General features: G+C 37.0%; 2 protein-coding genes across 2 annotated transcripts; one reads left to right on the plus strand and one right to left on the minus strand.

The window, feature by feature from the left end:
* The first annotated feature begins 25 nt into the window (after positions 1-25).
* Positions 26-6,955, plus strand: LOC134806776 (cyclin-J). The gene is made up of 6 exons (XM_063780115.1): positions 26-503; positions 686-796; positions 2,820-2,991; positions 3,497-3,778; positions 4,479-4,635; positions 5,293-6,955. The coding sequence occupies exons 1-6, from the start codon at positions 393-395 to the stop codon at positions 5,744-5,746; spliced, it is 1,287 nt and encodes a 428-aa protein (XP_063636185.1). The 5' UTR covers positions 26-392; the 3' UTR covers positions 5,747-6,955.
* A 5,085-nt stretch (positions 6,956-12,040) lies between these two features.
* LOC134792676 (protein tipE) lies at positions 12,041-12,938 on the minus strand. Its single transcript, XM_063763982.1, has one exon. It carries the CDS (start codon positions 12,826-12,828, stop codon positions 12,145-12,147), a length of 684 nt encoding a protein of 227 aa, XP_063620052.1. The 5' UTR covers positions 12,829-12,938; the 3' UTR covers positions 12,041-12,144.
* Positions 12,939-13,865: the final 927 nt, after the last annotated feature.

A 13,865-nucleotide genomic window follows, 5' to 3' on the forward strand; every position in this document is an offset into this window, starting at 1 on the left:
GATATCGGCTTAATGGCATATGGCATGTAGACTTTTGTCTATGAAAAAGGCGGCCTTCATTCTTTCTTTTCTTTTTCGTGTCAGTGTCAATTTACATTTCGCTCCGTGTCAGTCATGTCGTAAAACGAGGATACCGCATCATGTGACGGAATATTACTAATAACGCTGCATTGCTTGTGTTTTTGTTCAACGAGTGTGCTCTAATGGGACTATAAAGAGTTATGTTCGTGGAAAGAAAAGTAGGCGTTTGCAGTATTAGTGTGATAGTGGCATTTTTCAAGGATTTTATTTGACACTTGTTTCCACGTGGTGACTGTCACCGATCAGTCGACGTGTAAAAGTAATCGCCCTTTTTACTCACAAATTCACCCTCACAGCTAAGTTATTAAAAGATGGAATCCTTGAATATGTCTAAATTAAACCTGTCCAATGTAAGAAACCAAGTTCCTCACGAAAGTGGGACACAGAGCGTTTCGGAAGCGGAGGCAAAACTGGATGCAATCGTAAGTAATATGCTCACATTTAAACGAATATAACTAGGTTTTATACTCAAATTCTGATTAAAATTAGAAAGAGAGTCATTAGTAAATTTATCAAAGATAACATTTCAATAGAAAACATGTTTTTATAAATGTTATATTTTCCTTTGTTACACAATATTGAACAACCATGGTGTATATTTTAGACTATCCGAGATCCCGATGACGAGTATCATTGCGAGTACAGGGAGGACATTTGGAAGCAACTTTTGGAACAGGAGGCCGAGAAACCTGTGATACATCTGCAGTCCCCACAGGTAAGATATATTTTTCATTGTTATGTGTTTTATTGCATCATGTTGGTTCTAAGAAAGTACCTACATTGTTTGAAAACAAACAATATGGAAGTCATGTGGTTGGGTTTTTACATATGTACTTTGATATTGTTTTTCCTACACTGTATCTATTGTAATGAAATTTATGTGAAAATAGAAAATGAGCAATGAATTACTCCAAATAATTATGATAAATGTTGCATAGTGATGGTAAAATGACATTTGCATACAATATTGCATAAGCATTTTCAGCAATACTATAACAATGAATGAATTATATCTTAAATATGAATTGACTTGGTTTAATTCTTTCTATATTACATTACAATATACACAAGAGAGCTGGATTACTGGAAAATTCGGTTTACTGGAAGTGAGAGCAAATCTGCATATTATTGATGGGTTTTTTAGTATGTTGTAGAATTACTTCTTACTAAATTCAAAGAAAATTCTACTCTTATCTGGAACTTAACCATTTGTACAGAGATTGGGCGAAGAATCGAAGATGTAAGCGCACATAGTACATTAGGACAGAATGATCATTTGTATCCCAATTTTAGCATCAGATTACTGGGTATACCGGACCAACATAGTGCCGGATTATCTAGATGTCACTATGTATGTATTATTATTTGTTAGCCTTTTATGTCCCACTGCTGGGCAAAGGCCATCCTCAACTCTATTGTGTAATTTTATTAGTAAATGGATGGACATTAGATATTTTGTATGAGGCTTTGTTGGTTAATATGTAATAAACCAAAATAATAGTGTCAACTTTAGCTAAAATTCACCTAAAATATTATAAAATTAATATTTAAATTTAATGGACATGGTTGTTTTGATAATTTAATGATTGTTTTCAGTTTCATAATGTACACTCACATCATTCTACCTGCACATCTCGGAGATACCCAATTAACTTGTGGAAAAACTATATTATACAATTTTTAATTGCTCTTAGTTAATATGGAGTAACATTGAAGTGCTACCTACTATAATTATGAATTATTATGTTACTAAAAGTTCATGATGCAATTATGTTACAATTACTTGATGACTTAACATTATGGTTGCAATTCTTAATCAAAATACCTAATACCTGTTCACACACGTAAATGTAAGAAGTTAAAAATAAATAAGTTAAGAAAAACCTTGTATGTTCTATGTTGAAATATTGTATATGTAGCATAAATTATATAAAAACCTGTACATCTTTTATCCCTGTAGGAATTCTAATATAGTCTCTTGGGAAAGCCTTGCCATGAAGTTCAGCCCCTGGGGCTTTCTACCAGCCTCATTGATTATTTATTCATCTATAGCAGCATTTCCCGAAATCTATATTCAGTGGGCCCTGAAAGTACTAGGGCATCTGAGCGTTAAGCCGGGTATTCATTAGGCAACTTTTGTTAATAAACACTGTTTAATGACTGTTTATAAACAGTGTTGCACAATGTTTCATCATCTCTGTAAACATGTTTATAAACAAGGATGATGAAATATTGTTGCATAAACATTCCCCACTCTAGGTGGAGAACAAGACGAAACATTCAGTTTATAAACGTTTATAAACAGATCTCATCGAGTGTGGACGTGTGTGACGCAAGTTTAGAAACATGGAAATGGTACTACCTCCTCGGGCGACATCCTAGCAACAACTAAACTAGTGTGGACTGCTAAGTTTCAGAAACAGTGTTTACGGTAAACTTGTTGCAAAACATGGTGATGAAATTCATAAACAGTTTATTAACAAATGTTGCCTAATGAATACCCGGCTTTACAAATAATATTTTATGGCCCCTTTTTAAGATTGGCATGAGGTGGCTCCCGAATTTGGCAGTTTTTGTTAGGTGGGTCGGAGCCCAGTCAACTTTGGGAACCACTGATCTATAGGCCTATCACTCTTGTATATATACCAGTGATAGAGGCAAATAGACCAATTAACGTACGTGGCTCGCGGTTTATAGCTTTCGGGGATGAAATCACTAAGATATATTTTTCCTTACAGCTAGAATTCCGTGGCGCCCTAATCCAGCAACTACGCGACATCAGCAAGAAGCTCAGCCTGAGCATCGCCACTCTTCACTCTGCCGCTGCGCTTTTAGATCTATTCATGGATGCACATAGACTCCGGGCGGATCGTTTGACACATGTTGCTTTGGCCTGCTTAAGTCTTGCTGGTAATTTTATTTTATATATATTTTTTTCCGTTTTGTCAGGTTCATTAATTTGAAGGCAAACGGAGATAACTTGCAAAAGAATGTGCAAAGTTAGTTGACTCAAAATAGGGGTGGGAATCGTGTTATACGATTAGCGGCGCACTGCAACATATGTATAAGTACACCAACACTATAATTATCAATTATAATTACATTGAATCTCTAGTCGAGAGTCTAGACTAAATGTGTCACAGATAAGTCGTGATAGCGTTTTGTGGTTTCAAGGTCATAATAAAAAACAGTGCACAATAAAATAAACTCGCTATATTTCCATATTTTGACAGTCAGTGATAAAATGTAATTCACAGTTTTTTTCTTCAAACACCATTAAGTTATACATTCATTATTATAAGTAAGTATCAAACTTGCCGCGTCATCGTAAATGGGCTAAAGCAATCGGGTTGTACAAAGTAATATTCCTTTATTAATCTTCCTTTAATCATCAAAACTTAATAATTTTTTCTAGCAAAAAGTGAAGAGAAATTCAGCCGAGCCCCAACCCTCAAGACCCTCTCCAAGATCAGCAACGTCCAGCTCTGTGGCAAGACATTCCGCCAGCTAGAATGGATGGTGGGCCAGCATGCAAGGTGGCGTTTACTGGCACCCACACCCGTGACCTTCGCTGCACTGTTGGCGCAATATGTGGTTACCGATGGGGACTTGAAGACGAGGCATCCGAAATTCGTACGACGGTTCAAGAGAGACGGTGCGAAGCAGTTGGAAGCGTATCTGGATTTGACTTTGTCAGGTAAACAAGTAAACCAGATTTTTAAGTCCCATGTTCTAAACAGTTCAAGGGCCATAATTGTCCAACCGGTCTATAATTTTAGCACAAAATTGGTATACTATCACTAGCAAGATGATTGGGTAGTAAGTAAGTCAATAAAACTGTTTTAAGTATAAACAGGTTAGATAGCGGTTACTAGCACCCACAACCGTAACCATTGCTGACGCATTATGTGGTTACTCATAGGAACCTGATGACTCTACATCTGATATTCAATAGGGCTCCTCTAGAAGTGATGTTGTTGCTTCTGTTATTACATTTTCGAATTTTGTGATAATGTATGTTTCAAATACATATATTTTTTGGTATGAATAGCAGGCTAGCCCAAGAACATAATTATTGGTTACTTGCATCCTATCATAATCGTATTATGCTTGAGTATGCTCCGGCAGTATGTAGGCGAAGACAGGGCATTTTGCATATACTTCGCCTACTACCTTTGGAGTCCAATTGTAGCCATTCTACAGCGAAATTTAGACCTTAAGTTACCTTAGACGATAGGCCTATATAGATTAATTAGTTTTTTGATCTTACCTAGCCAAAATACGCGTATATCTGTGAGAAAATTTCAAAAAAGTGTCGAAACCCAGGCGAAGTTTGAGGATTTCACGGTAACAATATTCTTCTCCGATGTTCTGTTAAAGTGGAGCCCTTTCCACAGATGTCCGCCTCAAAGTAGTGGAAGCCGTAGAAGTAGGATGCGCTTGCGTGGCGTGCGCCCGCGCCGAGCTGGGCCTGGCGGCGTGGCCGGCCTGGCTCGCCACCGCCACGGCGCGCCAATTTTCGCGTATCGCCCCTGTCGCCCGTCTGCTGCACCGGTGAGTTTGGATACTTTAAAAATATGTGTACCATGCCTAAAGGGTCCTTATGCTACATGTGCATAAGGACGCCTCTCTGCTGATAAACTACATATATAGGTTTAACTGCTCGGCCACGACATTGCGCGACTGGCGACGGCGGCGGCGGCAACCATAGGTGAGAACGAAAGGTCCGATCGCTGCGTCTCGCTTCAACCTATGGTTGCCGCCACCGTCGCCAGTCGCGCAATGTCGTGGCCGAGCCGTAAGTGTCATACTCACAGAGTACGCTCGGAAAGTGCGGAAGAATAATTACATTGTAAAATGTATTTATATTTATAGTATTCAACACACCTCTCAGCGCGTGAAAGCTTATTAGCCAAAAATTTAGACGTTTGGATTTATGAATTGAATCCATTTAAGAATTACGATTTTGTACCAACATTTGTCTAATACAGTGGTATTTTTTAACTATATTTTTATGATGAAACAAAGGCCGAAAAGACTCAAAACAAAGAAGGTCGATCCCGAACGGTTGATATCCTTCACAGTCGATATCCCAATTGGCGATACCCTTTTAATGGTTATAACAACGAAGCGAAACCACTGATCATCACAAACGAAAACCACCTTAATATCTACAGAGATACGGTTTAAAATTGTTCAATTCGTTCACAGGATGATGCAAATTCTGAAGTCACGAGAAACGCCAGCGGAAGCGGAAATCGACCAAGGCTACGGCAGCGCGAAAACCTCACCAAACCAAACACCATCCACATCACCTCTTCAAGTCAGTCCAGCCTCATCAACCTGCAGCACATCTACCCGCAGCTACGTCAACGTTGACACTTCCTACCGTCAAAAACCGGTACAAACAAGTATGTATTCCGTTCTAGATTTAAACAACACTAGCGTCACCAATATAGAAAATTATTACCTGCCAACCGCGGTCGACATGACTCTAAGAGTCGACAACCCTAACGATTACAGGTATTTTAAGTCGCGTAGGTTAATCGAAGCTAGCTTAGAAGGCGGAGCCGCCAATAGGGCTGTGAAACGAGGTTTAGACAGCACGGTGGAGTTGGATAGGAAAAGGTACCGTTTGACTCAGATGTCGCAGGTCGTTCAATGATTTATTTCTAGTCGGTCCATGTTTGTGAATTTCATTTGTGTTTTTTTGTAAGCTGAATAGTGATAAATGAGATTGGAAGTATTTGATGCACCAGTGGTTTTGAGTTTTACATTTATTTGGCTATTCCTTTTTTATACAGAGTGTTTTTGTTATGAGTGAATATGTAGGTCTTACTGAACAACTTTTACTATGGGGCCAATCCAAAAAGCCAAAAAATCTGTTGTCTCGTACATTTCGGCGAATCATAATGTCAACGTTTTCTATGGAATATAGCAGATTTTTTTTCGGAATTTCGGGTCGGTTGGCCCCATAATGCTGTTCAGTATGGCCTACATATTCACCCCTCAGAGTATGGTCTTACAACAAAATCATCCCTGTAGTTTATTTTGGTCCTAGATCAATGTTTTGGCTGTTTATAATAGTGTAAAATAATCACGTACAGTTTTGTTCCGGCATAAAATAATCCAAAAAATACCTACTATATTTTTTTTATTGTTTATGATTGTTCGACTTAGCATAAAAAAAATACCTACTTTCGTGTTTCGTACCACTCGAATCTCATTTATTAGTTTGAAGCATATATCCTATTTCGTCAAAAAATATTGTTGATAACTTGATACTGCCAAAAATTTACAAATGTGGACATTTAAACGATTGCATATGCTTAATTCGTGCATTTGATATGCATACATAAGCATTTGTAAAAGCATATGCAATTTATTAGTCTAATTCCTATATCAAGCTGAATTTTGTATAAGCTAGCACCAATATTATATGCTTAGTAAGTTTATACTTAGAAGGAATAAGGAGTTTGTATAACGCGCTCAGTTATTATTTATATATTTGCAACGCTTTTCTATTATTTTTTTTATGTAAACTCAGTCACTTCTCCATATATTATGAAACAATTTTTTTTATATCTTATTAATAATGTATTAAAATGAGGTCAGTAAATTGGAGGTTTAGAGCGAGTATGACCTCAAAAGTCTGAGCAAAGGCGAAGTCTTCAAAAATACGAGTCAACATTTTTATAATGAACGCGAATTTGAGCCACAAATATGCATTTCTGTATTGGAATGTCATTCTTATTCCTTCTCTTACTCACTTGGTGTTGTATTGTATACGAACGAAGCATGGATTCATGCAGCTAGGTAATAGCGAGCCAAAGGAAATTGGACAACTGAATAGGCAAAAGTTATTAAAACATTTTTTGTCTCATCTTGTTAGGTTAATTTAAGGTCTGCGACCACTACAAAAACATCCAAATCTAAACAAAATATAAAAACAAAGACTTGTTCTGTTCTATCCAAAATGTACTGTACAGTCAACAAAGGAATTGGATATACATGGTGACCATAAAATAAGTGCAATCCCGTTGCCAGTGAGGTTTTGGGATTATACTAAGCAACTTTTACTATGGGACCAACCCCGAAATCGCGAAAAAAATATTTACCCTCCCATAGAAAATGGGCCAGCCAAAATGTATGAAAAACCCAAATTTCTTTTCGCAATTTCGGGATTGGTCCCATAGTAAACGTTGCTCAGTATAATCTCAAAACCTCCCTGGCAACGGGAATGCACTTATTTTATGGCCGCCCTGTATACCTTCCTGCGTAGAAATTTCTACGCTTGAGTGGTCAATTTTCACTGCCGCTGACTGTACTAAAAATTGTTAAGTTGTCAGATTTTCTGTAGGCTCAATGACTGTAGGTATAGACAGAAACGAAATGTGATATAGGGTAAATAAGATTTATTGGCCATATAAGTATTTAAAATTAAAATTTTCGTACTTTTCTAAAATTCTTGACGCAAGACAATGTTATATGGTCAAGTTTGTAGTTACCCTATCTTTATTCCTTCGGTTACCCTTAAAAAAAAAGAATATGATTTTTTAAACCTGTTTTTAACTATTTATCCAAAATAATATATAATTTGTAATTCTTCCAGCCATTTTTTTCCGGTAGACAAGAAAATAAAAACTAGACAAAAAACGAAGGATAAAGGATAATTTATGTTACTTTGTGTGTCGTTAAATTTAACAAATTCCTAAGTAGCCAGTTTTTTTTTTACTAGTAAAATTTTTATAAAATATTAAGGTGATTTTTTGTACTTCTATGCATTGACTGTTAAAAGTGTTTTATTTTATTTAGCGGAATCTTTATTCCACTTGTGTTTATAGGAATTATGATATGTCAACCTTTAAAACTGTTCTTGATTTACATCTGGATATCTGAATAATCACCTTAATATGAATGCTAGGTAATTTCTAATTTAATATATCCAAAACGTAAGTTGACAATGACGGCAATGGTGAACCAAATGATATTTAAATTTAATAAAAATTATTACCATCACTGTATGAAAATGAAATGATGGTAACTCTAAAACCAACAAAAATATGATGAAATCAGAGCGGCTACCGCGAAAATTGCGGGGATCTTTCTCTTTAATTTACTCCAATGAAGGCGTTATAAGAGTGACAGAGAAAAATCCCCGTAATTTGCGAACTTCGATTTTCGCGGTTATAGCCCTGGTCTATTGCTATCATTTAGTTCACCAACCTTAAGGCTTCTACAGACGTTGCGACAAAAGATTTTAGATAATTGCTGGCTAAGTATAGTCTGTCAAGCCATTTCCGTCAGTAGAAAAAAACGGCAAATTTAAAAAATGTAGGCGCAAAGGGTTATCGTCCCATAGATAATTTGTCCTTCGCGCCTTTTTCTACTGACAAAGTTGTTTGACCGGCTATAGTAACGAATTCAATAGGTCGACCAAATGCCACAATGTGTTGCAAATCGCATGCAATTATCGGCAACGTTTGGAGAGGCCATTGTTAGATTCATTAATTTAAGATGCTGTTTTGGATGTGAGGTTGTGATTAAAGAATGTGTTGTTTTAATTTATTTATTTAATAAATCCTCTTCCTTTGATATGCAATTATGGCCGAAAGCAATGAAAATGTGTTTTCTTTGCTCTTGGATGTATTTGACGCTCAATGTTAATTTATACTCGAAATTGTTTTAAGTTTTTTTTAACTAAAGTTCCGTTCCACTATCTCATTGATTAGTTTTCGTGACTGTGTTACTGAAATATACAGTTACTTTCAATAATACACGAAGAACACAATTTTACCAACCAAAAATATGTTTTCATACGTATTGGACTCTTTTTCTGTTCTTCAACGTATTATTGAAGGCAAGTGTACCACAAAAATGTTGAAGCGGGTTTTATACGTTATTTTCGTACTTTTTTAAAAGACTAGTTTTACATATATGTTGGTTGATATTGGTTAATGTTATTGTTTGTTCTAAAATAGCAGAAAACAATTCTTGCAACGTTTTTAGACAAAGTTTTCTACTGTTTTAGATTTGTGTTTAACCCTTTGGTCGCCTTTTATAACGAACATTGAGTATTTTATTTTGATGCATCTCGTATAAATGTCAAAGGATAGCCAGAGGGTTAGAATATTATAATGGCCATTATTGGTTTTTGTTGTCCATTTAAAGGCTGTTTTTTTAATTATGTCGCGTTTTTATGTCATTTCAATTTTGCATAAAAATTACTTAAATTCCTTACCCAGATTAATTAATTAATTATATGTTTTTTGATACATCTGTGGTATACTATCACCATACCATATCTTTCTGTAGAAACCATAGAATATAACTATTTTTAATAGTTGTTCATCGCCAGTGTAACTTGAAAATAATGATAAATACTTATACATCATACTGCCAAATGTTAAGGGGCCCACTGATTAACAGTCCGCCGGACGGTATCGGCCTGTCAGTTGTTCGGAACTGTCAAAATTTTGTTCTAACTGACAGGCCGATACCGTCCGGCGGAATGTTAATCAGTGGGCCCCTTTTACTTAGCAATAGTAAATATAACACATGTGCTTCCTAGTTAATATGATTAAATCATATTCTTTTGCCTATAAAAATATGAAATAAAGCATGTTCACACTTTCAAATTTCGATTATCTTTTGATTATAATTATAATTTATAAATTTTATAATCATATCAAATATTTAAGAAAATCTTGTTAGAGTGGACTTGTATATTTCATTGTTCAACATATATCATGCTAAAGCAATTAACGTAATGATATCTTTATAATTAGAAATGAACTAAACCTTAATCAATCTATAGAACCTTAATTTAATAGCTTTCAATTTGTAATATAACAGTAAAAATGCTTGCATATTGTTGAAATGTATAGCCTTACATTATATTAAATAAGTAAGGAAAATCCTTTCATATAATACCTAAACACTAAAATTAAACTTTCGTCTTTATTTTGAAATAAGGCTTATATTTTGTCAAATGCTTTACTGTAAATTTACTTTGTATTCCATCGGGAAGAAAGAAATATAGATTTAACCTTTTGAACTTTGAACGCCAAACGGCGCATCATATGTGCCGTGCCACTGACGCCACGGGGGTAAAATTTAGTTTTGTGAATAAATAATGCCAACCTAAAAGTGGGGTGTTTTTCAGTAGATTTTCATCAAAAAACGATCGACGTCAAATGCCGTCTTTGGCCACAATAAATAATAGTACTGCCGTACAGAAAGGAGACTTCCTACAAAACCGAAGTTTGACAGCGGTTCAAGGTCGACGCTGCTGTCCCTGTCTAATATATGGCACTATTCCTTTCGCCTATTTAGGGTCGGTTGCACCAAACCGTCTGTCACCGTTAAAGCGTTCGCTAAATTTTATTGTATGGGATATTTCATAGATCTCTGCTGCGTGATGTTGATCAGTCCGTTAACTGTGGTTGGTGCAAGCCATTATCTATCTGTGGTCGTGCACACAAAGGGACGTCAAGTTGTGTCAACCCTAATAATTGCTCGGAGCAATGCTGAGCCGAGTTTGGCCGAAGTCAGGAGTTTCGTACCCCTATTTTGGCGTCGTTGTCACGATTTTGCGTTGACGTCAATTGCCGTCTGTGGCGTTCAAAAGGTTAATAATTGGATATTTTCACGATTAAAATACCTACATGCGAGGATTTTCCTTACAGTGATATATTTGTATAAAATGATGTAAAAACGTGTGAGAAGTTGTTTAAAGACTGATGTAACTATGCGTGGCATTGTACTGAGAAACTATATTTTATACCATTAAATTGATAATGAAAACGACCTATAAACCTTTAAATAAATATATACTTCCGTATACGTTTTTTTATTTAATCATTTAATTATAACTTTCTTCTTGAAAACTATAGAATAGGGTATTTGACTGTATTTAAAATCAATTATTTCACACCATGCATGAAATAAAGCACCAGACAATTATTAGAAAAACATAGGGTAATTCGCCAGTAACTGGCCACCGGCCAATAATTGGCCACCCTAAACTAAAAATGTATTCTATTCACCTATAAACAGAATTCATTTTAGTAGGTTTCAGTAACTGGCCAGCCTTCAATAACTAGCCACTTTATACTGAAATGAATTTTGTTTATAGGTGAATAGAATTCATTTTTAGTTTAGGGTGGCCAGTTACTGGCGAATTACCTTATATAGCCTTAGAGGATATAACCAATTAATTACTCCGAGTATATAGCAGTTATTTTTAAACACAAGTTATATTTAACAATCTGATAGAAATATAAAAAGTAGGTGAGTTGACCGTGACTTCATTGTGTATTGTTTCATATTATAAATTCCATATAATTAGGACATTTCTATTTAAAGTTGTACCCCAACTTGCATTTTGGAATTTTTATATATTTCCACTCAGAATCACGAGCCCTTTCGATCCTAATACAAGAAATAAAGTGTCCCCAAAATTTCATACAGTTTTTTTTGTCTGATTTGTTACGGTCATAGAAGGTTGGACAAAAAATTTAGGGACATGTTTTTTCTCATTAAAAATGGAAATAGCTCGTGATTCTGATTAGAAATAATATAAAAATTCCGAATTCTATTTCTAACACAAAAAATGTTGGTACAACTTGAAATAGAAATGCCCATTAATAGCAAATCGTTTTGACAGTTCTATAAAAGAAAATGGTTTGACTAGTAGGGGAATACCCTATTATACGGTCCGGCTGATGGTAAAGTTGGCTAATATAGTATATATAAAGCTCGGCTCACTTTATGAACCGCGTGTGCATTGGTCATTTTCTTGCTTTTCACTTTCTCGCTTACAGCTAGTTACAGCTTGCGCACAATATCGCCTCGTGTGTAATTACCAACGTAGCACACTTATATCACAATGTACTATTATGAATTACTATAAAATAACACATCATAATCATAAAAATCTATGAATAAAACAACAGTAGTTGATTAATATGTATATTTACAAATTTTATTTACACTCTCTAAAAATTAAATACCTATAGGTAGGTAACTATCCTTGTGCCAAGTTCGTTTGTACCTAAAAATCTAGGCAAGCCGGTAGACCGATGCGTCATCTGGAGATAGTGGAGGCAGGCGCGGAGGGCGGCGTGGCGGGCGACGGCGGCGCCGAGGACGGCACTCGCAGTGTAGTGCGCAGAGCCCAATCCCAGCACATCCTGACAGAAACAGCGGTAAAGCCAGAGTCCTGGTCACTGTAGCCACCTGTTCTCCCCTCGACCAGCGAGGAATCACCACACTCGTGTCAGCCCGCGACCAAAAACAACTGTATCTCGCTCCAACGTACCCGTAGCTGGTCGTGAAGTTCTCGCAATCCACGACTGGAGGGTAACCGCAACCCTTTATGTTCACGAACAGCACTGCTGGACGCCATTCGTCGCCGTGCGCTTTATATTTCACGTGTAGTTGTGTGCACTTGTATGCGTCACTTGTACATCCTTCTCTGCAGGAAGCCCATGTGCAGTTATCTAGGCCTAAACGGTCGTCTCGGCGTTCTGTAATGCATTCCGCGGGTACGGGGTCGAAGTCCGCAGCTAGAGCGCTCAGAGCAGGGTCCGCATACAGAGGTACGAGGAAAAGGAGAGCTGAAGCACCGCCACCAAGCAAAGCGGCTAAAACAACAGTGATGTACCGAGTAAGTTTCGCACGCGTCTCGCCTCTGCGCCTCGTAGTAGGTCTCACGACCAGACGTTCGGAGCTCCCTCCCCTCATTTTGCACACACTGCGTCAACCCATGTTGAACTGAATACCTGGTGTCCTAAATGCAGTGCAGTCTGTACACACCGCGCATGCGCTGAAACCAGTCCTGCGCCCTACTAAGTAATTGACGTTAATTATGCTATGTAATTCATTATCATGTCGTGATGTGGTATGAGCTTGAATTATTTAATAGAAAGCCCCACTAGAAGTCTGCAGGGCTACGTTTACTGGAATACCTAGCCGTTTTAAACATGCAATGCAAACATTAATAATTATTTATAAATGGCTTTTCCTTTTGAGGATTTTCTTCCTTTGTGCCGCTTTTATAACTTTATCGTGTAGTCCACGGTAACGACACGATGAGACGTTTAAATATATAGGGTTGTATGCAGACCAAATGCCTGACGCTTTTTTTCGTCGACGGTTACGATAAATCGTGGATAATATTTATAGCCGTAACAGACTACGCACCGCACCAAGGTCGCGGTGCGGTGCGGTAGTCTGTTATGGCTTTTAGTATAAAAGCGACTGCTAACAATGTCTGCCTACTTCTATAAAGTCATAAGAGCCTAGTCAAAACGGTTGGCGACTAGGAAATAAAATTGTTCCGCACCGAAGCTTTAAGGAAGCGTAAAACAATGATCCCTACTAAGTTACGTAGGTTGTTTTTGGTGTCAAGGCAGAAATTTTACAACGTTTTTTTAATTTATTTATATTGCGCATGTTCTGTTTACGGGCGTACGCATGTGGAAACTTGCTTTGAGATTGCTTTCCCTGATTGATTCTCATTGACTTGACTCACTTGTCTGCAATGATTTTGATAGCACACGCAGTGCATGTGTTATTTTTGTATGCGTTTCATAGAAGTTTGACGTTTAACACATTCAGTGCCAGTGACTCCCTAGGGGAGTTCACTGTTCGTAGGCGCTTTTCGCTACATACGGTTTTTCCCGTGTTATCGGCTACGCTCGTAGCGCGTAGCTCGGGCTGGCACTGAATGTGTTAAAATAACACTTGCTCTGCGCGTGCTATCAAAACCGTTGCAGACT

The sequence above is a fragment of the Cydia splendana genome, chromosome 1 (genome assembly GCF_910591565.1).
Source record: "Cydia splendana chromosome 1, ilCydSple1.2, whole genome shotgun sequence".
Taxonomy (NCBI): domain Eukaryota; kingdom Metazoa; phylum Arthropoda; class Insecta; order Lepidoptera; family Tortricidae; genus Cydia; species Cydia splendana.

What these genes read in the sequence shown, in the direction of transcription:
- LOC134806776 (XM_063780115.1), top strand. Translation starts at nt 393, where the DNA reads ATGGAATCCTTGAATATGTCTAAATTAAACCTGTCCAATGTAAGAAAC. An exon ending in AGGCAAAACTGGATGCAATC is followed by an intron (nt 504 to 685) that starts GTAAGTAATATG and finishes TGTATATTTTAG; the next exon opens with ACTATCCGAGATCCCGATGA. An exon ending in TCTGGATTTGACTTTGTCAG is followed by an intron (nt 3,779 to 4,478) that starts GTAAACAAGTAA and finishes CCCTTTCCACAG; the next exon opens with ATGTCCGCCTCAAAGTAGTG.
- LOC134792676 (XM_063763982.1), bottom strand. Translation starts at nt 12,828, where the DNA reads ATGAGGGGAGGGAGCTCCGAACGTCTGGTCGTGAGACCTACTACGAGG.